Source organism: Macrosteles quadrilineatus, unplaced genomic scaffold (assembly GCF_028750875.1).
Source record: "Macrosteles quadrilineatus isolate MER2022 unplaced genomic scaffold, UCM_ALF_1.0 Scaffold_33__1_contigs__length_1397503, whole genome shotgun sequence".
Taxonomy (NCBI): Eukaryota; Metazoa; Arthropoda; class Insecta; order Hemiptera; family Cicadellidae; genus Macrosteles; species Macrosteles quadrilineatus.
This window is the reverse complement of record NW_026542626.1, coordinates 381,093-406,214: the sequence shown is the minus strand read 5'-3', so window position 1 is coordinate 406,214 and position 25,122 is coordinate 381,093. Positions and strand designations below refer to the sequence as shown.

Below are 25,122 nucleotides of genomic sequence, written 5' to 3'. Positions count from 1 at the left end.
AGACTCATCACAATTAAAAATTCTTTCAGGTTATTATAAAATATCACTAGCATTTTCAGATTCTAAAAACTCTTTTAGTTTTCGCCCGATGCTCTTATTTGGACCTTATTAGCTAAGCTTCTGGTTTTGTTAATGACTTAGGCATTTCTTTTGGTGATTTATAGATGCCTCCAAAAGAATCCTTTTACCCACTTTTTGCTAGGTCTTCCGTTGATGAATATAGTTTGCCACTTGTCAATTCCGACATTAGATACCGTCTCCACTAGCGTCTTTGAGCTTCTTTTTCAATTAAATATTTGTACCTTTTAGCTGTTTGCTGTTTGCATTTTTATGTACTAAATTGTTTGTTTTTAACACATTCGCTGCTGGAAATCACGTAATATATGTTGCTATATGCTAAACAAATTTGTTTTTATTTTCACTTACCATTTGCTGCCAGAAGTCTAATATTGTGGAATTTCGGTCCTCCTATGCCAAAACAGGAAGCTGCCGCCATTTTGAAAATGCGTTGTAGAAATACAACGCTCGCTCCTAGCGCCGGTCTTCGACGCAAACACACACAGCATTCCCTCCATTTTTGCACCTCTTGTTTATGAATACACAAAGATATGTCTCAAAAGTACTTTTATTGTAATAATAATAAAAAATAGCACTGTTTGTTATAATAGAAAATGAAAAATAATACTATTTACAACCCCACCAACCTACTCGAAGTTCTTTTGTCCATTTATGTAACTGTTTGATTATAATTACATGGATATATGTGTAAACGTTTTTTTGGATCTCTGAATAATATAAAATAATGGTAAGAAAAATTATAGTAAATAGAAAATAAAACTATTTACAACCCCGCTAACCAACCCGAATGTCTGCTATTTACTCATGATACAGGTCAAAACATCTCGGGAGACTCAGTCCAGGCTGTACCTACATTCAGGACAGTACCTACATTCAGGACAGTACCACACGGTGTACTTCGTGACGCCATTCCTGCTGCACACTCTGCATCGTTTTTGTTTGCTTTTTTGTCCTGTAGGTGGCCTCTCCGATATCTTGACGGGCACGTGAGAAACACTTCGACGCTTCAGGGGCCTCTCCAGCTCTGGTAAGTCCGGGAGTAGTTTGTCCACAACCGATAGGTGGAAGTCATACAATGACATCTTATTTTTGCCTGCTGCGGTTATTATCTCATTGTAGAGGTAGTAGGAGCTTGATAATTGATTTTCGGAAGTGTAGGAATTTATTATATGTATTTATTATATGTATTGAAGCTATGTAGAGACTCTCAATTTACATAAAGAAACAACTTTGTAGGAAGGGGAATTGCCTTAGCCACCGACTCGAGGATTTCCAGGTACTGGTGGGAAGGAGTTAAGTTACTCGTCTTCCTCCCAGTAGCAAGGTCTTCTCTAGCTTGGTGGAGCCTGGTCATTCTTTGTACAGCTATATCAATTGCATCTTTAACCTCTGAAAGGGCAGTAAGTTACTCGTCATCCTCCCGGCAGCAAGGTCTTCTCTAGCTTGGTGGGGCCTGGTCATTCTTTGTACAGCTATATCAATTGCATCTTTAACCTCTGAAAGGGCAGTAAGTTACTCGTCATCCTCCCGGCAGCAAGGTCTTCTCTAGCTTGGTGGGGCCTGGTCATTCTTTGTACAGCTATATCAATTGCATCTTTAACCTCTGAAAGGGCAGAGTTTAATTTTAAGTACTGAAATAAGGTTGTGAGGTGACTTGCAACAATTTTATTTGTTCCCTATTTATAATTTTGGACCATGCTTTCATGCATTGTATGGTGGTATTCTTTAAGAGTAAAAATAATTTTATTTATTATCCTCGAGTGATTTGATACATCAGATTGCATGTTGTCTGCGCTGTGTGGCTTCACTGGACGCGCCTTTTGTGATCCGCTCTATGCGCAAGTAGGTGTGAAAAATCTGCGCCACTAGCCTCTGCCCCTCTGTGTCACACTAATCCCCTTCATATTTCTGAACAGCGGCGGTTAAAAGATGCCACCTTAATTTTGCAGGTCTCTAGTTCCGCATCAACATCTAGGGACACTATAAAAGCCTCATCTACAGGTGTATTTGCTCGAACACACCTCGTAAGTCTTTTCCGCAAATCGTTAGCAGTGCCAGTAACACAAACTCTCGATTCTTCAGGCACATGCCTACCATAGTATATTTTGTACTCGCCTTTGGCTCGCTGGGGGCTCCGCCCCCAGGCCCCCTAGCTGTTAGTCGTCATTAGTAGATTAGAGTTAAGTTGTAACAAAGCAAGAAGTGAAACCGTCAATATTAAGTTATATAAGTTAACTTTGAGTAAGATAACTTCTAGCTTAAGGAACACCTCATAAAAAAATCATTTTTTAAGTTGCGGTAAGTGAGTATGTTAGTCAAGTATTTTTACAATTGAGTTTTTGGTCAAAGGAAGTAATAATATGAGGAGAGAAGGGTTCGTTATAGTAAAAATCGACATTAAAGTAATAACGATTTCATGAATTTATTAGAGGAGATTGATAAGTTAATAAGTTGATAATAGTAAAGTATTATATGAAGTAAATAGATTATAGTAGATATTCAAGTATATAATTACGAAAATAGATTAAGTAAGGTTTGTTTCCCTGTCGGTTAGCCATAAACTTTATGGCATATCCAGTTCCGCCACGAGGAGGCCAGGAAACGTCGGAACCATATTTGCAATTATTTGAATATGTACAAGTTAGTAAACTTTTGTACAAGATAAGTAAATTTATATTGATGTTCATTGATAGGTTAATAAGTTGATAATAGTAAAGTATTATATGATGTGAATAGATTATATTAGATATTCATGTATATATGATGTAAATAGAAAATAGATTATAGTAGATATTCATGACGTATATATTTATGAAAATAGATTAAGTAATGTTTGTTTCCCTGTCAGTTAGCCACAAACTGTATGGCATATCCAGTTCCGCCACGAGGAGGCCAGGAAACGTTGGAACCATATTTACAATTACTTACAAATGTACAAATTAGAGAACTGTTGTATAAGATGAGTAGATTGATTAGTATGTCGATTGATAAGTGAATAAGTTGATAATAGTAAAGTATCATATGAATTAAATAGATTATAGTAGATATTCATGTATATATTTATGAAAATAGATCAAGTAATGTTTGTTTCCCTGTCGGTTAGCCATACAATTTATGGCATATCCAGTTCCGCCACGGGGAGGCCAGGAAACGTCGGAACCATATTTACAATTATTTACAAATGTACAAGTTAGTAAACTTTACTAACTACTTTATACAACAACGGGGACTTTTGATAAGGCAGGCCCCCTATCGTACTGCCGATGTTGTCAAGTCACAACGGGGAGTTTTGATTAAGCAGATCCCCTAGCCTACTGCTAATGTCAAATCAGGTTTAGAGAAGGAGATCGCCATACACGATGTTCTTTGCGTATGCGATTCCATCTCGGACACGTTCGGGGTGTACGAGAACAACAATATGGTCTGGATGTCTGACCCTACTGAGCAAGACGTATAGTTGCCCGTGCGTGAAGCAATCGGTCCGTAAATCAACACCGACTGAATCTATTGTCTGACCTTGGCTCTTGTGTCCGGTCATGCAATAGGCCAACATCAGTGGGAACTGACGTCGACGAACACGTAACGGCGAACCCTCGACAAACGCAAAAGTAAAGGTAATCCGGGGAATTCCGATAGGTTGCGTCTGTCCGGGAAGTCTCACTGTAATCAGGCGGTTGGTGATGCCGATTACGATGACTTTAGTGCCGTTGACGAGTCCTTCAGCGATGTTGAGGTTCCTCATAATGAGGCAAACAGAACCGATCTTCAGCCGCAGAACATGGTCTGGTACGCCCTTGCCAGTAGCCGTGTTCAGGAGTTGAACGTCGACATCCAGGCCATCGTCGTTCTCTCTGTCGACTGTGTCGGCGCTCCTCAGCTCGTACAGATGACCGTCGAGGGAGTTCAAGATGTGGTCGTTGATCTCCTTGACGTTCACTATCAGAGTCGAGAGGATTGCGCGTCGCGAACACATATCAGAGTCGAGTAGGACGTTTGCGGGAAAGACGGAATCGACCAAATCAGTCAAAGACGTCACTTGTCTAATCCCGAGCAGCGGAATTAGACTTTGTTCGTTCCGTCCCTCCAAGAAAGTGGTCGAACTGACAGTTCCGTTGCCTACCCTAAGAAGGAATTCGGAATAGGCTGTGGAACTACTAGTCCGATGAGCTGTTGTCAGGGCAAAAATTTTGAAATTCTGCCACAGATGGGAAGCCCGAAGTGAGACACAAACAATGTCAGTTGGAGTACGAGCGTTTACAACGACAGGCGCGATCTGGCGAAAGTCGCCACAACAGAGGAATATTTTACCACCGAATAGCTCACTGGAACGCATGAGGTCTCGCAGGGATCTGTCAAGAACCTCGAAAACGAACCGATGTGCCATCGGGGCCTCATCAAAGACAATGAGCCTTGCGGCCCTGATGAGCTCTGCTCGCTGGGAGCCGTTGGTGATGTTCCAAAAGCCGGTGCCGTCACCGAAGTCGAGTGGCAACCGGAACATGCTGTGAGCTGTAGTTCCACCAGGCATGTTACCCGCGGCGATCCCAGAGCTAGCGACTGCCAGTGCAACCTGACGACAACCTCTCACGTATGCGAGAATGACACGAATCAGAGTGGTCTTCCCATAGCCTCCCGGGCCGTCAAGAAAAATGATTTTCGACGACGTTCCGCTGGCAGGGGCATTGAGAACGGAGGTAACGTACTCAAATACGCGGTTTTGATCTTCAGAGAGCTTTGGCACCCACTCCTCCACAAACACTCTCTGTTGATTTTCACCATGTAAGAGCAGTTCTCTGCCCAACTCCGTCGTGTCATCGTGTACATCGGGGAGGCCATGATCTGCGACGCAAGAACCCTGCCGACGAAGACTCCGATCAATATCGATGAGACCTAGCTTGTAGGCCAGTTCAACATCGAGAGGATTACGCTCTATGTGGTCCTCGCAGATGGAATCACGGAAAGCATCCCACAGGAGAGCTGCAGGAGCCCCCATGTTGCAGAGGATCACAAAGAAAGAACGAAGTCTCGGGCCAGTCATGAAAGTGGCGGCCTCGCGCAGTGCGTAGTGGTACTCCTGTTCGTCTTGCACCAAGCCAAGATGCCGCGCGACCCCTTGAAAAGTGCGGCAGTTTGGTCCACCGCGGGACAGGAGGTCGGCATAACCAAGGCAAGATACAGTCATAAGCAGGATACGCAGGTAATACTGTTCTGTCCTGCTCGGTGAGACCCAAAACAGTCTGCACACCTTCTCGCCACGCTGTCGGGCAGTGATAAAATGGACGCCATCGGGGTGCTCGTATATCTCCGCAGTTTTTGGGCGCTTGACATGAACCACAAACGTTTCATAGAACCCCTGATAAGTCAGGTCGTCAAACAGTGAAATACGAGGCCGGTCAAAGTAGATGGTGAGTTTGGAGCTGTTCCTAGCGGCTGCCTCTGCCAGTTGGCCAGGTCTAAACAGGACGGACTGCTTGCCCTCCAGATGGACGGGAAGACATTCAACAGCCGGCTCAGATTCTGATACTGGAAAGTTTAATAAACGCCAGCACGCGTCACTGGCACCCACCATTCTCTTCGTCACGTAATGCTGTACCTCATCATCTTGCTTACTGAAGGGAGTAACTGTGACGTTCTGGAGAGATCCTCCCTTCATAAGATATTTGAAGAGGTACTTAATCACGCGGCGAGTAGACGCCAGCTCCAAATTGATGTGAGCCTCGTATTTCAACATCAGTGCGGGATTATAAGGCACAACCCAACCGTCATGTACGATAATGTTCTTATTGCGTGATACAATTGTCCCCCGATTGGTATAATCTCGCTTGTACTGGACGAATCCCCTCTCGTCGACGTGGGTGGTTTCACAGCAGGGCTTGGGGAAGTATTTGGTGCAGTAACCCTTTGCAGAGTCCCAACAGAGAAAGTCAGTCCTATGATCATTACCACATGGACCGTGGATCATGTGTTTGAGGACCAACTTTCTCAGTCGGCCTCCGGCCTCTTCTTCCGAGGGAATATCCGCGCGGATGATGGAGTCAATTTCGGACGCCTGAACTGGTCCGTCGCCGTCAATCTTGAATACAATGTGGGCGTGAGGAAGGCCCCTCATTTGCATCTCGATGACGTAGACGATATAGACAGAGCGTCCAAACATTGCTCCGCTGCGCAGGTCTCGGAGAAGTTCCAGAAGTTTGATCCTAAAAACTCTGCAAGCAGTGCTAGGGTCACTGCGAGTACCTCCACGAGGGCAAGCTTTCTTGTTTTCCTCCCAAGTCGCGTTGTAAGTAAACGTCAAAAAGAAAGTGGGGGAACCCAGGCGCGATACGATTGCCATAGCGTCTTCGTATTTTACTTTCATGTACCTGGGCCCCCCGGTGAACGAACTTGGGAGGTAGACTTTTCCTGCCTGCACCCCACCCTCGCCTTGGACGGTTTCATCACGAGCGATGTCGTTCAAGACCTGCTGTGCATTCCGAATCTCGTCAACCGGCCCCACCCGCAAGGCACTATCGGTGTTCTTCAGCTGCGTAAACTTAATGTAACGCAGTTTCTCCTCCTCGTACCTCGCGAACATCTCAACCTGCCAAGCTTGTGAGAGACGGCCTAGGTGAGAGAAGCGAGGTTCAGAAAGTAGGAGGCACCGCGAGTACTTAAATTGAGTCAGTTTGGCACCCTTGTTATCAAGGCGGCCAACGTGCCATCCCACAGTGCCTTGCGGGTAAAGTAGGGGATATTGGAAAGGTTCCATTAGGGGGTGTAAAAGATCAATAAATGTAGGTCTATCGGAACCGGATTTCCATATAGTCAGTCTCCGGGGCTCAGTGTCGTTTTCATCATTGCTGAGCACGGCGTGCACTTCGACGCCTGTTTGCCGATCACCGAGAACAGGGCCATGGGTAGACCTGCTTGTTACTTCAAAAGCCAAGTGAGCTGTTACGGAAGGCTCGTTGCTCAATCGACGGTAATGCTCAATGTAAGGATTTTCCCTAGACAGGAAATCAGCAATACCGTCGATGATCTCGGCATCAAGCGATCTACCCATCGCAATGTTACGGCGCTCTTCGCCATCGTCAATATACAGGCGGGACCGATTCACAAACTGAACGTTCCCAGAACGAGTGGTGAACTTTTGTCCTGGGGCGTCCAGATTGTAGACCTGGTGGTACATTCTTCCCTCGATCTTGAAAAAAGAAAGACCACTGGGATGACGATACCCGCCTGACACTTCGAGCGCGCAGAAAGCAAACAGGTCGTTGTACGCACGGGCTCTTTCCAGGAAGAGACGGTCGGAATAAAAGCGTTCTTGCAACGGAGGAATGTCGAGAACATTGAACGCTCCTTCCCCGCAGCACCATTGCTTTCTATTCTTCTCCTCCTCGAAGAGCCGTGCTTGGCAATGACGACATCTGTAAACGTCGTCAACCCAGAGACTGACTTTTTTTAATTTGTATGGTTGTATTTCATTGAGTGGCTCCCCATTCCAAACAGACATGGGGCCATTTTTGACTACGGACCGAGCAAGTGATGCGGGCATATAGCGAAGTTCAGACATTTTCGGATTTTTCAGGCGAAAAATCTGAACTCTCTCAGCAGAAGCACCGGGATTACGCAGGTCGTATTGCTGAACAGCCTTTCGGTGCACCTCAGGGTGGGTTTGAGTGTAACGTTGACTGTCATCCCGGAGTTTGTCAGCGTGCGTCTCCCTATACTTCTTCTTCGCCGCATCCACTTGCTCTTCTCGGGTCGTGTCTAAAAGCTTTGGACGACCACGCTTTATTGTTTTTGGTCTACCAGGACATTTGGTTTTCTGAACAACTGTCTCAGAGGCAGATTCTGATAACTGAGTTAAGTCATTGTCCGAACAGTCGACCGTGTGGACAGTTTGAGTTTCGTTGACGGAAAACTTTATTTTTGTGACGGAGTACTGCCCACCGACGAACGCAGAATTCACCAAAATGAGGGAAGCTAGAGAACGAAAACTATTACAGACGAACACCCTAGCCTTATTTCTCGCCTCATCAATGTCTCGACGACGGTTTTCGTTTACCGCGTGGGAATCAAAGAGGTACAGCCGCCCTTGGAAACGCCAAAAAGCGACTGTCACCAACTGTCCCGTAAACAAAAAACCGCTATCAACGGAGTCACCGGGCATAGCTGCTTCCAAAACCGAAGACAAGGAAGAGGTCACCTCATCTAGGCCATCGTTTCGTAACGGATACAACCCGTCCCAAACACAAGAAATTTCTTCGATGGTAACACGATGGTGTGCAACCACGAAGTGCCTGGCGAGGTCCTCAGGGAACAGATACCGGTTAGTGATGCTATGCTCACGGCGAGATAGTGTATACAAGCTATCGCCCGCCATGAGTATAGCGTCAATAGCGTTGGTACTGAATCCGCCGCAGAATGCTTGCCATGCGAGGGCACAGGTTGCATTTGCCATGCATTGAGCGTTGTTGCTCTCGGTAAATCTGGGATCTCCCTGGTGGAACGACCCAGCAGCAACGCAAGAGAATTCCATGCTTACAGAAAATTGCAGCAAAATCGCCAAAATAACAAGTCCAATAAATAGGAAGAAGTGACAGTGAAACTTAATCATGGGTAGCCAAATCCATTAGCAAAAATTAGAGCGAGAACCAAATGACTATACAGCGTTACTGACCTACGCGTTTTGGGGGTCAAGGAGTAAAGTTACGAAAAAACATGTGAAGGGTGAAATGTAAAGTAAACTAAGGAGAGTACGAAACATTAATAATATTTGAAGAAAAAATTTTTTATGTACGAAAAATTATCAAAAACCGTTAAAAATTTGAAGAAAATTTACCAAAATTTGAAAGTGGGGCTTTTTTTTAGGTGAAGGAGTGCGATTTTCTAAAAACGCGTAATAGTGTCTTGTAGGAAATTTAATTCCTGTTCATGAAGATTCTTTCAAATTTTTGCTAGCTATTACCGTTTTTTAGTTATAGTCGGTATTAAAAACCGTGTTTTTTCGTTTTTATACGTCTACCATTTTGGATTTTTTTGGGGGTTAAAATTTTTAAAAGGCATTTTTGCAAATTCCACCATTAACGGATGATCCCATACTGCAATACTACAAAAATTTAAAGTCTTTAGAACGTTTCTAAACTAATCAGATGAGCATACCAAAGTATTAAAATTACATAGCTATTCTCCATAAGGATAACATGGGGCTGGTAAAACCGGTAAAAACCAATCAAATTTTCACATTAAAATTAAGTTTTTGGGGGTCAAGGAGTAAAGTTACGAAAATACATGTAAAGGGTGAAATGTAAAGTAAACTAAGGAGAATACGAAACATTAATAATATTTGCAAAAAATAATTATTTAGGTACAAAAACATAGCAAAAACCGATAAAAATTTGAAAAAAATTTACAAAATTTTGAAAGTAGGGCGTTTTTTGAAGCTTAAGGAGTGCGATTTTCTGAAAACGGCTAAGAGGGTTTTGTAGAAAATTTAATTCCTGTTCCTGGATATACTGTCAAATCTTTTCTAGCTCTTACCGTTTTCGAGCTACATCCGGTTGAAAAAAAAGTGTTTTTTCGTTTTCAGAGGTCCGCCGTTTTGGATTTTTGGGTGGGTTAAAATTTGAAAATGGGACTTTTGCATATTCCACCGGTAATGTAAGATCTTTTACTACAATACTACGCAAATTTGAAGTCTCTAGCACGTTTCTAAGTGGTTCAGATGGGAACACGAAAGTCGGCCATTTTTAATGTTATTCCCCATAAGAATAACATGGGGGGGGAATTCGAATTTTCGGGGGGGTTAAAATTTGAAAATGTGACTTTTTGGAATTTTATGGGTGGTTTGGGCACTAGACCTACAACCACCGAAAATTTCAAGTCTCTAGCTCATCTAGAAGTGGTCTAGAATTTGTATCCCCAGTCAGTTACACATCGGATTGTATAGTATTTAGAGACTCATTGTACTGATAGTCAAATATTTGCACAGGCCTTACAGCATTAATCGATGATGGATAGATACCAACTACACCCTGCATTTCATTGTACTCATCTATCAACTTCTGAATAGGACGGTCAGCAACAACCTCCCTAACACGAGACTGAAAGGTCTCATCAAAGTCTGATAGGGGGTGGTTAGAAAGAATGATAATGGGATCAGTCCAACGTACAGGGATGGCATAGCCACGACACTTCTGGTCAACATTGACCTTGTCACCACTCAACAAGGGGTTCAAAAGCATAAAGTTCTTGTTTAGATATTTAATATTCTATGCTTTTAAAATAACATATGATTCTTCATGTTTATCTTACATCTGTTTACAAATAAGTTGTTGTTATGTTTTTAAGAATATAAACTTTTACTGCTACTAAAAAAGTCTCCTTTATTTAAAACTAATCAATAAAAACAAAACATGGCGCAGTCGTGCATTTGAGTGTATTTATATTTTGTTTGTGACTGCTCAAAAATGGAATTCAATAAACCAGATAAGTTATCATTAATAGGGAAACTTATTTTTCATAAGAAAAAGAAAAATTGAATTTGTCAAAGGGGAAGATGTTTAGATATTTAATATTCTATGCTTTTAAAATAACATATGATTCTTCATGTTTATCTTACATCTGTTTACAAATAAGTTGTTGTTATGTTAAAGAATAAAAACTTTTACTGCTACTAAAAAATGTCTCCTTTATTTAAAACTAATCAATAAAAACAAAACATGGCGCAGTCGTGCATTTGAGTGTATTTATATTTTGTTTGTGACTGCTCAAAAATGGAATTCAATAAACCAGATAAGTTATCATTAATAGGGAAACTTATTTTTCATAAGAAAAAGAAAAATTGAATTTGTCAAAGGGGAAGATGTTTAGATATTTAATATTCTATGCTTTTAAAATAACATATGATTCTTCATGTTTATCTTACATCTGTTTACAAATAAGTTGTTGATATGTTTTTGAGAATAGAAACTTTTACTGCTACTAAAAAATGTCTCCTTTATTTAAAACTAATCAATAAAAACTAAACAGTTCTTTTTATGGAAATCGGGGGTAAACTCATCAAAAACTATGAGATGATGTATAGTAGGGTTGAGGTCACTCATAAAAAAGTCTCCACTGTTGCTGGGCAAAAACAACCTATACGACCGGTCCTCCAGTGATAAGACACCAAATGCAAAGGCGGCAAAGGCGGTTTGCCCATGTTGGCGTTGCCACTAATAAAAAGGTGGTGTTATCTCCGCACATCAGTGCTTGTGTCATTAACAAATGCCCTTACATGGTTTAAAGCTGTACCCACCCAACCATGATTAACCTGATGGTTAAGCTTATAGCCACCAAAATGTGGCATACTCTTCAACTTCATCTCTGCATAAACATCATTGTAGTATTTCAAAGAATGCTTGTTCTGAAAGGCAAGAGACGATATAATACTATTTTCTAACCGTTCTTTTTTAAGTCTTCTCTCTTTTTGTTTTCGCTGCCATTAATGTTACAAATAAAATATTGATGAAAGGTCGTCGTCTGTGGGTGTGGAACCAATTATGCTGGCGGCATTTCCTTTCTGTATGGCCATGGCAATTCGTTGTATTAAGTGGCTCCTTGCTTTATGGTCGCCTGTTTAGTCGGATAGTTCAGAGGTTTTGCAGCTGTAAGATAGTGTATTATTTGTTTTTTAATACTTGTTCTGTTGTTATAAAATTAAATATATATCTTTAATATAAATAATTATTTTCAAATTGAAAAATAAATTACTAAGAAACAATTGTAGTTTGTAAATAAATGATTATTATTAAAAAGTAGCAAGAGACAAGTATAGAAGAACAAACATATTATTTAAAAAAAACTTCCTTCCTACTTTGACCCTTTAAACAAAATTTTGAGCACAGCTCCTCGAAGATGATCCTCTTCACAATACTTCGAGACGTTTTTGAAACATTTGTCGCTTCAGCCCTCGATAGCAGGTCTTTTTTTCTGGAAACAAACTTAACATTGAAGTTAAAATTAAGAATTTAGGTACAATAAGGTATGTAAAATTACTTCAATAACATTGCAGTTTTAAGATTACTGTACTAAATAAGTGCTGATTCACTTGACAATTCTTTTTGTTCAATATAACTGTAAAAATGGTTTTGGTTACTTAAAATTTTCAATTTACCTTGTTTATAAACATATTGTAATCAAATTTGAAAAAATGTATTTATTTCATACTAAACTATAAGTATGAGGATTTCATTCAAAAGATAATTTTATTTTATTACATTCTTCGTAGAAAAGTAGGTACTTATTCGTTACACTAATGTATATAAATAGTGGATGAATTTGCTATTGTTGAGAGGTTAATTTTGTTAAAATACAAACATGATCAATGGAAATTTGCTCTGAAGAGAATATTTTTCCCTATAAGTCAATAATAGATTAGGAATTCATATTAAGTTCTTTTGGATGAAATTTATTATTGTGGAATGTAGTGTGATTTTGCAGATTTTTTCGATCGAAATTGATTGGTTGGAATTTCGACAGTGGAAAATCCTTCGCTTCCAACAGCAATACCGATGTTCTTATACATAGATTCATGCTTGAGATTGACTATATTGTGACTGAATTTGTTTCTTTCCTTTGTATTATTTTCTAGTTCAGAATATTGTAATTTTTTCTAGTTCAGAAGTTGGTTTCTGCTGAAGATTTTCGACTGAAGTCGACTGCTGAAGATTTTATCCCTAGAAGCTGATTGGTTAGAATTTCGACAGTATCATTGTGGCATTGAGCGTCCTTATAAGTGTACTGCATGTGGAAAATCCTTCGCTTCCGAAAGCAATACCGATGTTCTTATACATAGATTCATGCTTGAGATTGACCATATTGTGACTGCTGAAGATTTTATCCCTAGAAGCTGATTGGTTAGAATTTCGACAGTATCATTGTGGCATTGAGCGTCCTTATAAGTGTACTGCATGTGGAAAATTCTTCGCTTCCGAAAGCAATACCGATGTTCTTATACATAGATTCATGCTTGAGATTGACCATATTGTGACTGCTGGAGATTTCATCCCTAGAAGCTGGTTGGTTGGAATTTCGACAGTATCATTGTGGCATTGAGCGTCCTAATAAGTGCACTGCATGTGGAAAATCCTTCTCTTCCGAAAGCAATACCGATGTTCTTATACATAGATTCATGCTTGAGATTGACAATATTGTGACGGCTGCAGATTTTTTCCCTAGAAGCTGATTCGTAATAAAATAAATGTAATGTTTTGTAGCCTCTTGTCCCGGTTTAACTTCAAAAGTAGTGGTACTGTGCATGATCCGTGTATTTATCATCTTCATCCTTGAGGGGTGAAGACGTTGGTACTCCCTGCGAGCTTCAGATTTTCCTTGTTATTTTAAGGTTATTTATTTTTGTTTTGTGTCAGTGCTAATATCTTTTACTTTTGCTTTAGAACTTTTCAGCTATGAGCATAGGTAATTTTAAACCCAAACCCCTCAGTTTGTTACAACTTCTATTTACTTACTCCACTCGAATACTTTTTTGACAATGTTGTAAGTTAATTTTTATCCAACATCAGCTTTTTCTCTAATCATTGATTTTGGTAGTTTTATCTGATAGGTATTTTCAAAATGTTTCAATATTACGTCGGTTACATTCTTGTTGTGGATTACACTGTAAGTGTTTGTCTTATCAAGTTTGTAGATTTTACTTTGCAAAGGATTTTGTTGTTTTGGTTTGCCGATAATTTCAAATAGGTGGTCTAATTTTGATTGCTGATCCCATATATTTATTTCTAGGTATATTAAACCGGTAAATAAACCGCACCTACTTACACGAGAAACAAGGTTTGGAATAGTATAAAAAAATTACCTATTAAAAAATTAATTATTAAAAATTAAATTTAAAAATTAAATTAGTTATGTAAGGTTGGGCCATCACCAGCTTTATGTCTCCTCCGACGCCGCCCAACCTCTGGCTGGACTCATCGGTGGTGAGCTGGGCGACGAATCGCCCCAGTAGAGGCGGTTGGACGTCTCCGGCGTCGTCTGTCGGGTTCCCTTTTAAGGAAATTCTCTACTGAAAATGCTAAATCTGCTAATATGCAACTCTTTGTCTTTGGTTATTTTTTATAGTTTCTAGCTTTGATAAAAGTTAATATTTATAGTCAAAAGTTAAAAAATAACCGCACGTTTATTTTTATGGGAGTTTTATGGAAAAAAACTAAGTGTTATCTTTGAATTGATATAACTTAGGTTTTACTGGTTGAATATTCACAATCAAGGTGTTATTTTGTAGGGCACTTAGTCTACTGAAAAGTTAGCAAGAATTATAACTTTATCTGTTTATAAAAAAAGTTTTCATTTCATTATTGTTTTTAAGTGTGATATTGGCATAAATCTTCTTAACTTTTCAGATCTACTAATGAAGAATAGAATACCTAAACAAACTTCAACCCTCTACCTCAAATAGTGTCTGAGATATATAAATTTATATGTTTATAAAACACGAATAATCAAATTTGCGGGAATCGCGCGTTAAAAACCCCTATCCTATTTTCTTATGATAACCAATTTGTTATAAAAAATAAAAATCTGTTATTGAATCTGTTATTGAAATCTGTTATTGAAATAAAATCACTATAAAAGGCGTACAGTTAAATGTTATTAATCAAATAATTATAAAAGGACTCACCATCAATAAATGGATGAAGTTGTTGCCAGGATACCGTAGATATGAAACCATAAAATAATTTTATGTTAAAATACAATACAAATGAAAAACACAAATTACATAAAAAAGAAAAAAACACACTTATCCTACTATATACATCACTGAGTTTTCCTAAGTCGCTTTTTATCAAAGCGTTTTGCTATTTTAGTAGTTGCTACTCCAGGACCAATCCCACTTTTGTCTTGAATGGTGCAAATAGATTTATTTACACCAGTGTTATACTGGCACACAGCCTCACAAACACAAATTTCAAGTTTTCCCCTTGATTCAAAACTTGTTTTAGGGCACTTTGACCAGATAACCCCATGTAGAGCTTCGTTGGCGTTTTGTGTTTGGCCTGAAACACACTTTTCCAATAAGGCATCCGAAGCTAACCTTTGGTGCATAGGCATTATTTTCATAGCTACCTTTATGGCTACCAGACGGCCAATGGTGAGAAGAAACTACGCTTAGCGGTCGCAGAGCCGGTTCCGCTGGTCTACTGTGAGATGTAGGTTCATGAACGCATTCCCCCTGGCCGAGGTAGACGTGACGACCAAGTCGGCAAGCCAATCACGGTCACGGTTACCCAACTCCCTAGGCTGGGATTCACTAGTGGTCGTTGCTCTAAGCTGGGATTCACTAGTGGTCGTTGCTCTAGGCTGGGATTCACTAGTGATTGTTGCTATAAGCTGGGATTCACTAGTGGTCGTTGCTCTAGGCTGGGATTCACTAGTGATCGTTGCTCTAGGCTGGGATTCACTAGTGATCGTTGCTCTAAGCTGGGATTCACTAGTGGTCGTTGCTCTAAGCTGGGATTCACTAGTGGTCGTTGCTCTAGGCTGGGATTCACTAGTGATTGTTGCTATAAGCTGGGATTCACTAGTGGTCGTTGCTCTAGGCTGGTATTCACTAGTGGTCGTAGCTCTAGGCTGGGATTCACTAGTGATCGTTGCTCTAGGCTGGGATTCACTAGTGATCGTTGCTCTAGGCTGGGATTCACTAGTGATCGTTGCTCTAGGCTGGGATTCACTAGTGATCGTTGCTCTAGGCTGGGATTCACTAGTGATCGTTGCTCTAGGCTATGATTCACTAGTGATCGTTGCTCTAAGCTGGGATTCACTAGTGATCGTTGCTCTAAGCTGGGATTCACTAGTGATCGTTGCTCTAGGCTGGGATTCACTAGTGATCGTTGCTCTAGGCTGGGATTCACTAGTGATCGTTGCTCTGAGCTGGGATTCACTAGTGATCGTTGCTCTAAGCTGGGATTAACTAGTGATCGTTGCTCTAAGCTGGGATTCACTAGTGGTCGTTGCTCTAGGCTGGGATTCACTAGTGGTCGTTGCTCTAGGCTGGGATTCACTAGTGGTCGTTGCTCTAGGCTGGGATTCACTAGTGATCGTTGCTCTAGGCTGGGATTCACTAGTGGTCGTTGCTCTAGGCTGGGATTCACTAGTGATCGTTGCTCTAGGCTGGGATTCACTAGTGATCGTTGCTCTAAGCTGGGATTCACTAGTGATCGTTGCTCTAAGCTGGGATTCACTAGTGATCGTTGGTCTAAGCTGGGATTCACTAGTGATCGTTGCTCTAGGCTGGGATTCACTAGTGATCGTTGCTCTAGGCTGGGATTCACTAGTGATCGTTGCTCTAGGCTGGGATTCACTAGTGATCGTTGCTCTGAGCTGGGAATCACTAGTGATCGTTGCTCTAAGCTGGGATTCACTAGTGATCGTTGCTCTAAGCTGGGATTCACTAGTGGTCGTTGCTCTAGGCTGGGATTCACTAGTGGTCGTTGCTCTAGGCTGGGATTCACTAGTGGTCGTTGCTCTAGGCTGGGATTCACTAGTGATCGTTGCTCTAGGCTGGGATTCACTAGTGATCGTTGCTCTAGGCTGGGATTCACTAGTGATCGTTGATCTAAGCTGGGATTCACTAGTGGTCGTTGCTCTAAGCTGGGATTCACTAGTGGTCGTTGCTCTAAGCTGGGATTCACTAGTGGTCGTTGCTCCAGGCTGGGATTCACTAGTGATTGTTGCTCTAAGCTGGGATTCACTAGTGATTGTTGCTCTAAGCTGGGATTCACTAGTGGTCGTTGCTCTAGGCTGGGATTCACTAGTGATCGTTGCTCTAGGCTGGGATTCACTAGTGATCGTTGCTCTAAGCTGGGATTCACTAGTGGTCGTTGCTCTAAGCTGGGATTCACTAGTGGTCGTTGCTCTAGGCTGGGATTCACTAGTGATTGTTGCTATAAGCTGGGATTCACTAGTGATCGTTGCTCTAGGCTGGGATTCACTAGTGATCGTTGCTCTAAGCTGGGATTCACTAGTGATCGTTGCTCTAAGCTGGGATTCACTAGTGATCGTTGCTCTAGGCTGGGATTCACTAGTGATCGTTGCTCTAGGCTGGGATTCACTAGTGATCGTTGCTCTAAGCTGGGATTCACTAGTGATCGTTGCTCTAGGCTGGGATTCACTAGTGATCGTTGCTCTAAGCTGGGATTCACTAGTGATCGTTGCTCTAAGCTGGGATTCACTAGTGATCGTTGCTCTAAGCTGGGATTCACTAGTGATCGTTGCTCTAGGCTGGGATTCACTAGTGATCGTTGCTCGGCTGGGATTCACTAGTGATTGTTGCTCTAAGCTGGGATTCACTAGTGGTCGTTGCTCTAGGCTGGGATTCACTAGTGATCGTTGCTCTAGGCTGGGATTCACTAGTGGTCGTTGCTCTAGGCTGGGATTCACTAGTGGTCGTTGCTCTAGGCTGGGATTCACCAGTGGTCGTTGCTCTAGGCTGGGATTCACTAGTGGTCGTTGCTCTAGGCTGGGATTCACTAGTGGTCGTTGCTCTAGGCTGGGATTCACTAGTGGTCGTGTGATCGTTGGTCTAAGCTGGGATTCACTAGTGATCGTTGCTCTAGGCTGGGATTCACTAGTGATCGTTGCTCTAGGCTGGGATTCACTAGTGATCGTTGCTCTAGGCTGGGATTCACTAGTGATCGTTGCTCTGAGCTGGGAATCACTAGTGATCGTTGCTCTAAGCTGGGATTCACTAGTGATCGTTGCTCTAAGCTGGGATTCACTAGTGGTCGTTGCTCTAGGCTGGGATTCACTAGTGGTCGTTGCTCTAGGCTGGGATTCACTAGTGGTCGTTGCTCTAGGCTGGGATTCACTAGTGGTCGTTGCTCTAGGCTGGGATTCACTAGTGATCGTTGCTCTAGGCTGGGATTCACTAGTGATCGTTGCTCTAGGCTGGGATTCACTAGTGATCGTTGCTCTAGGCTGGGATTCACTAGTGATCGTTGATCTAAGCTGGGATTCACTAGTGGTCGTTGCTCTAAGCTGGGATTCACTAGTGGTCGTTGCTCCAGGCTGGGATTCACTAGTGATTGTTGCTCTAAGCTGGGATTCACTAGTGATTGTTGCTCTAAGCTGGGATTCACTAGTGGTCGTTGCTTTAGGCTGGGATTCACTAGTGGTCGTTGCTCTAGGCTGGGATTCACTAGTGGTCGTAGCTCTAAGCTGGGATTCACTAGTGGTCGTTGCTCTAAGCTGGGATTCACTAGTGGTCGTTGCTCCAGGCTGGGATTCACTAGTGATTGTTGCTCTAAGCTGGGATTCACTAGTGATTGTTGCTCTAAGCTGGGATTCACTAGTGGTCGTTGCTCTAGGCTGGGATTCACTAGTGGTCGTTGCTCTAGGCTGGTATTCACTAGTGGTCGTAGCTCTAGGCTGGGATACACTAGTGGTCGTAGCTCTAGGCTGGGATTCACTAGTGGTCGTAGCTCTAGGCTGGGATTCACTAGTGATCGTTGCTCTAGGCTGGGATTCACTAGTGATCGTTGCTCTAGGCTGGGATTCACTAGTGGTCGTTGCTCTAGGCTGGGATTCACTAGTGATCGTTGCTCTAGGCTGGGATTCACTAGTGATCGTTGCTCTAGGCTGGGATTCACTAGTGATCGTTGATCTAAGCTGGGATTCACTAGTGGTCGTTGCTCTAAGCTGGGATTCACTAGTGGTCGTTGCTCTAAGCTGGGATTCACTAGTGGTCGTTGCTCCAGGCTGGGTTTCACTAGTGATCGTTGCTCTAAGCTGGGATTCACTAGTGATTGTTGCTCTAAGCTGGGATTCACTAGTGATTGTTGCTCTAAGCTGGGATTCACTAGTGGTCGTTGCTCTAGGCTGGGATTCACTAGTGGTCGTTGCTCTAGGCTGGGATTCACTAGTGGTCGTTGCTCTAGGCTGGGATTCACTAGTGGTCGTAGCTCTAGGCTGGGATTCACTAGTGGTCGTTGCTCTAGGCTGGGATTCACTAGTGGTCGTTGCTCTAGGCTGGGATTCACTAGTGGTCGTTGCTCTAGGCTGGGATTCACTAGTGGTCGTTGCTCTAGGCTGGGATTCACTAGTGGTCGTAGCTCTAGGCTGGGATTCACTAGTGGTCGTAGCTCTAGGCTGGGATTCACTAGTGGTCGTAGCTCTAGGCTGGGATTCACTAGTGATCGTTGCTCTAGGCTGGAATTCACTAGTGATCTTTGCTCTAGGCTTACTAGTGATTGTTGCTCTAAGCTCGGATTCACTAGTGATTCCGAATGAATAAAGCAATGCCTCAATAACGACAAAACGAAAAAACGATCGGGTTGCTGATTCTTTGGATTAGACCTATTGTCAGTAAATTATTTGTGTACTTAATTTCTTCATTCTGTGAGAACTATAAAATTTGATATTTAACTACTAGCGATATCATTTCATTAGTAATACGTAACTACAAGTTAAAACACTAATTAGAAACCAGAATGAAAAACGAGTTTGCTTTAATGAAATTTGCCAATAGGCTTCTTAAATTAAAAGATTGTTTCAACGATAAATCTCCAAACTATAACCAAGAATCGAGGATCGTGAAGATTATAGCTGATGAGCAAAACCTACGACCAGATGCTATTATAAAAACTATCAATTATTTGAAATATATATATCTCCAAGAAAAAGGGAGAGTGTTGAATTAAAGCAATTACATACCAAACAAAGCTCGGTTTACAACAGCAGATCAGTTGTTTATTAAACTGAAGGAGGAAAATTAAAACTCCCGCTGAAGTGATCGATGTTGATGATGATGGTGAAATTAATCCCGCAGATATGCCCACTTAGCCGAATATCAGCTGAGTACCAGATCACAAGGGCAAGCAAGTGGTCTGTGGTGATGATGAAGAAGATAAACAAAAAGTGAGCAGTGAACTGGATGCGTTTGGATTAAATTTGATCCACCTAATGGCCAAGTCGCCCAGTGATGAGTGTGAGCTTTTCAATATCAGTTTATAATGAAAAAAACTGGTGTCAACAAGTATCATAGAAAACGGGGAAGAAGCATCATCAATGAACCATAAATCAATGCCTCAACAACAACAAAAACTAAAAAATGATTGCGTTGTTGATTCTTTAGATTAGACCTACTGTCAGTAAATTATTTGTATACTTAAAATCTTCATTCTGTGAGAACTACAAAGTTTGATATTTAACTACTAGCAATATCATTATTTGATTAGTTATACGTAACGTAAAGATTAGACCTACTGTCAGTAAATTATTTGTGTACTTAAAATCTTTATTCTGTGAGAGCTACACAGTTTGATTTTTAACTACTAGCGATATCATTATTTCATTAGTTATACGTAACTACAAGTTAAAACACTAACCAGAAACCAGAATAAAAAACGAGTTTGCTTTAAAGAAGTTTGCCGATAGGCTTCTTCTATTAAAAGATTGTTTCAACGATAAATCTTCAAACTGTAACCGAGAGTCGAGGATCCTGAAGATTATAGCTGATGAGCAAAGCCTACGACCAGATGCTATTGTAAAAAAGATCAATTATTTGAAAAATATATATATACATCCAAGAAAAAGGGAGAGTGTTGTTAACTGATGATTGTTACAAAATTATTGTTAACTATTCATTTATTTAGGGTTCATACTGTAGGTTAGTATTATATTTTATTAGTTTATTAATTATAATTTTTGAATTTTAATTTAATATGCTGTTTGGTAATTTTACAATAAACTTGCATGGACATTGTTCATGGACATACTTGATACTTCAACAAACAATAAATATTAAATCACTTCAGAGCTTCTCATCTGATTCTGTTGATACAACCTGGAGCTTTTCATGTTTCTGCTCCAGGCATGCAAGATTCGCTTCAACCTGTTTAACCTCAGCATAGAGCTGTTCAACAGTGGTGCCTGGTGGAATTACAGTATTCGACATCTTTGAGACCTGTGAATTATAAAACACTGAGGTATCATTTTCAGTCCCATACATCTTTAGGTAACGGTTCCTTATCGCCAATGAATTTACGACGCCTACCATCGATATAAGTGTAACTACCGGTATACAAATTATAAGCAAAGTACTCAAAACATGCATCACCTACTTTAGAATACATGGTAGCAGAGCGTGGTTGGTAATCGCACATATCTGAGGTGTGCGATTGTCACCCTGCAGATTCTCCAGAGTCCCATTTCCATATTCAATTGAGATCCGACGCGCAACTGAAAATGGAATAGAGAGTTTTTGTACCTGGAACTCCATGACTTCTTGCGGAGTTAGGATTTTCTTACACCACGGAGCCATAATTCCAATCGACTCATACTTATTCTGAGCCGCTTGAATCGCTGGGAGGTACTTGGCCAGCTCATTCCAGCCCCACAGGTCTGGATTAAGGACCGAGATCCAGCTTGAAATGATATAGAAACTAGACAACTCGGCGAATCGTAATAAGTTCACGGTGATTTCAAGCCCTTTGGCTAGTAGATCGTTAGATTTTGAGAGTGCGTAGATGTTGAGGAAGAGGAGACGGCGGATTTGAAAATAAATCTTTATACGTCATCTCGGCCACAGATCTAGACACCGTTAGATCGTCTAAGATGGGATCATCTTTGGCCAATCCTAGGGGGGAACTGTATGTCTGTCTACGGCGTTTCACCCAGAAGGTGTAGTTGTTGGAGCCTAATTGCTTCCCCAACATGTTTGAGTATAGTGCAATTGCGTTGCTTTAAGCTGGGATTCACTTACTAGTGATCGTTGCTTTAAGCTGGGATTCACTTACTAGTGATCGTTGCTTTAAGCTGGGATTCACTAGTGATCGTTGCTTTAAGCTGGGATTCACTAGTGATCGTTGCTTTAAGCTTGGATTCACTAGTGATCGTTGCTTTAAGCTTGGATTCACTAGTGATCGTTGCTTTAAGCTTGGATTCACTAGTGATCGTTGCTTTAAGCTGGGATTCACTTACTAGTGATCGTTGCTTTAAGCTGGGATTCACTAGTGATCGTTGCTTTAAGCTTGGATTCACTAGTGATCGTTGCTTTAAGCTTGGATTCACTAGTGATCGTTGCTTTAAGCTTGGATTCACTAGTGATCGTTGCTTTAAGCTTGGATTCACTAGTGATTGTTGCTCTAAGCTGGGATTCACTAGTGATCGTTGCTGTTCTTATAGGAATTTCGCAGTGTTAAAGTATTCTTGGTCCTATTATATCCAGATGTACATTCGTTTGCGGCATTTCATAAAACTTCTCTTGAGTGGCTTTCGTGTGTTCCATCAATTTGGGTATATGTTGTTTTAATGTTTTATCTGTTTGTGTGACTGTTGCCCAATAGTGGTGAATGCCGTTGACGGTGAAATGGTTGGGTTTTTTTTTACTGTAACTGTATTTTTGAAGCTGATAAGAATCGAGGTACCATTTGAGAGAACATTCAATATTTCTCTCAATTTGATTATTGTCTCAATTGCAGTCAACGCTAATCCTGGAGCTAAAACTGGGACGTTCACGTTGTTTTTCGTTGCAAACACCATAAAAACTCCCATATTGCCGTTTTATGCTCATCCGTACACTTTCAACATTTCGTAATTGTCCATAGTTGCATATACAACTTCACTTGGACGTCTAGCATTAAATGCAATCAAATATGCGAGAGTCGATTTACAAGTGAGTCGTAAGCTTTGGAGCGTGTGCTGTTTTCTTAACGAGCAATGTTATTTTCTATAGTAACATCCATAGCACTGAAAGAAGATTCCATATCTTCTTTAGGGGGCATTTTGTCTTCTTTATTTATTTTAACGATTTTCACACATTTGTCCGCAATCGAGGTTAGCTCTACCGGCCAATCACTATGCCCACAGACTATGCTAGGCCTGTTTGGTTAAAAGTATTTCTTGATCTCTTTATAATCATATGTCATGTGATTATTGTTATTGTTTACATTTGAATTATTTACAAGTTGTACACAGATTGAGTTCAGTAATAAAGATACTTTTGTTAAATATGGAAATTAGTAAATTCTATTAAACATGGCGCAGTCAAGAATAATGAGTAATTAAGGGAATTCAAAAAGAAAGGAATATGAATATGGATTTTAATCAGCCAGAAGAGTTGAATGTTGTTAATGGTAATATTGCCACAAATTATAAGAAGTTTAAAGAAGACATATTAATATACTTTGAAGCAACTGAAACAGACAAAAAGTCAAACAAAGTACAAGTTGCAAGATTGAAGAACCTTTTAGGGGCTGAAGCTTTAAAGCTTTACAACACACTGAAGAGAGATGCAGAAAATGAGGATGAAACAGTCTTAAGTATCTTAAACACGTTGGAAAAACACTGTGTTCCTAAAAAGAATGAGACTATGGCAATACATCGTTTCTTAACCCGTAAACAGAGAGATGGGGAAAGTTTTGATAAATATTTGATTGATTTAAAGTCACTTGTAAGCCCTTGCGAATTTAGAGATCAAGAAGATAAACTCCTACGGTCCCAAATCATAGTTGGAATTTCCTCTGCGAGTGTTAAAGAACGCCTTCTAAGAGACAATGTTCCTCTAGAAAAAGTAATTGATTACTGCAGATGCGTAGAAACAGCAGAAGAAAACTTGAAGCAATTAATGAAAAATGATCAGCCAACCTATATTTATGACGTTACTATTAACAAGACTCAAAAACAACAGACGAATAAGCAAAATTACAGCCAAGCGACAAATGGTAATTCCTCAATGATCAGGCCTAGAGCTTATGATAATGAGGGTGCAAAATGTGGATATTTTCACAAAGGCCAACCTTGTCCTGCACAAAATAAAGTATGCTTAAAATGTCAAAAACCCAATCACTTTGCTAAAGTGTGCAAGACAAAAATTTTCAATAGCCATGAATTAGAATCTACTGCTCGAATTGATGAGACACAGTCAGGGTGGATGCTTAACGATGAAGTGGGAGCTATAGTCAATGTTAACAGGATCAAAGCAAGTCACTGGACAGTAACATTAAATATAAATTCAAAGAAGATCGTATTTAAGATTGACACTGGTGCAGATGTTAATATTCTTTCCACCAAAGATCTTGATAGCTTATCTCTACCTAAGTGTTTTGAGGTTCAACCATCAAGAACCAAGCTTGAGGCTTTTTTTAGGCTCAAAATAAACACAGTGGGGGAAGTAACACTGCCAGTTACAGTGGCTTCTAAATTGTACAACATTACATTTATTGTGGTTGATTCTGAAAAGGCAACGAAAATAATAGGACTTAATTCATCTATTGCAATGGGCCTCATCAAGAGAATATCTATTGATGCAGTAAGCAAAATACCCGACGTACAAACGCTAGTTGAAGAAAATAAAGATGTATTTGTAAACCAAGGTTGTTTTCCTGAAGTACTGAAACTGAAACTTAAGGAAGGGGCTGTTCCAAGAAGTTCACCTACCCGTAGAATACCTAACCAATTAATGGATCGTCTCAAGCAGAAGCTGGATTCTTTGTTATCAAGAAACATAATTGAGAAATGTGAATCTGGAGAATGGGTACACAACCTTGTTATAGTGGAAAAACATAAAACTGGAGATTTGAGAGTTTGTCTAGACCCAAAGGAATTGAATAACAGTTTGATTCGAGACTATGTTTTAATCCCAACTCTTGATAAAATAACCACCAAGTTGGCTAAGAAAAAATACTTCTGTGTGTTTGATTTGAAAGATGGGTTCCATCAGGTTCCCTTGGATCCAGAGTCTTCAAAACTGTGTACATTTAGCACTCCGTTTGGCTTTTATCGTTATTTACGAGCACTATTTGGTCTATCAGTTCTTCCAGAGTACTTTCATGAAACAACATCAAAGTTTTTCAGTGACGTTAAGGGGGTTGTAGTGTACTTTGACGATATACTGTGTGCAGCAGAAACAAAAGAAGAGTTGTACAAAATTGTACTTGAAGTTATGAAGGTGGCAAGGAAAAACCACATTCAACTGAATAAGGATAAAATCCAACACTTTGTTGAAAAATTGCGATTTGTAGGACAAGAATTTGATTGTAATGGTGTTAAGCCTGACTATGAAAG

General features: G+C 40.7%; 2 protein-coding genes across 2 annotated transcripts; both read right to left on the bottom strand.

The window, feature by feature from the left end:
- Window positions 1–3,412: 3,412 nt before the first annotated feature.
- LOC129005786 (uncharacterized) lies at window positions 3,413–8,599 on the bottom strand. Its single transcript, XM_054434796.1, has one exon. The coding sequence runs from the start codon at window positions 8,597–8,599 to the stop codon at window positions 3,413–3,415; it is 5,187 nt and encodes a 1,728-aa protein (XP_054290771.1).
- A 7,427-nt stretch (window positions 8,600–16,026) lies between these two features.
- LOC129005785 (serine-rich adhesin for platelets-like) lies at window positions 16,027–21,773 on the bottom strand. The gene is made up of 3 exons (XM_054434795.1): window positions 21,631–21,773; window positions 21,180–21,482; window positions 16,027–19,330 (listed from the first exon to the last, which is right to left on the bottom strand). Exons 1-3 carry the CDS (start codon window positions 21,771–21,773, stop codon window positions 16,027–16,029), a joined length of 3,750 nt encoding a protein of 1,249 aa, XP_054290770.1.
- Between the last annotated feature and the right edge of the window lie 3,349 nt (window positions 21,774–25,122).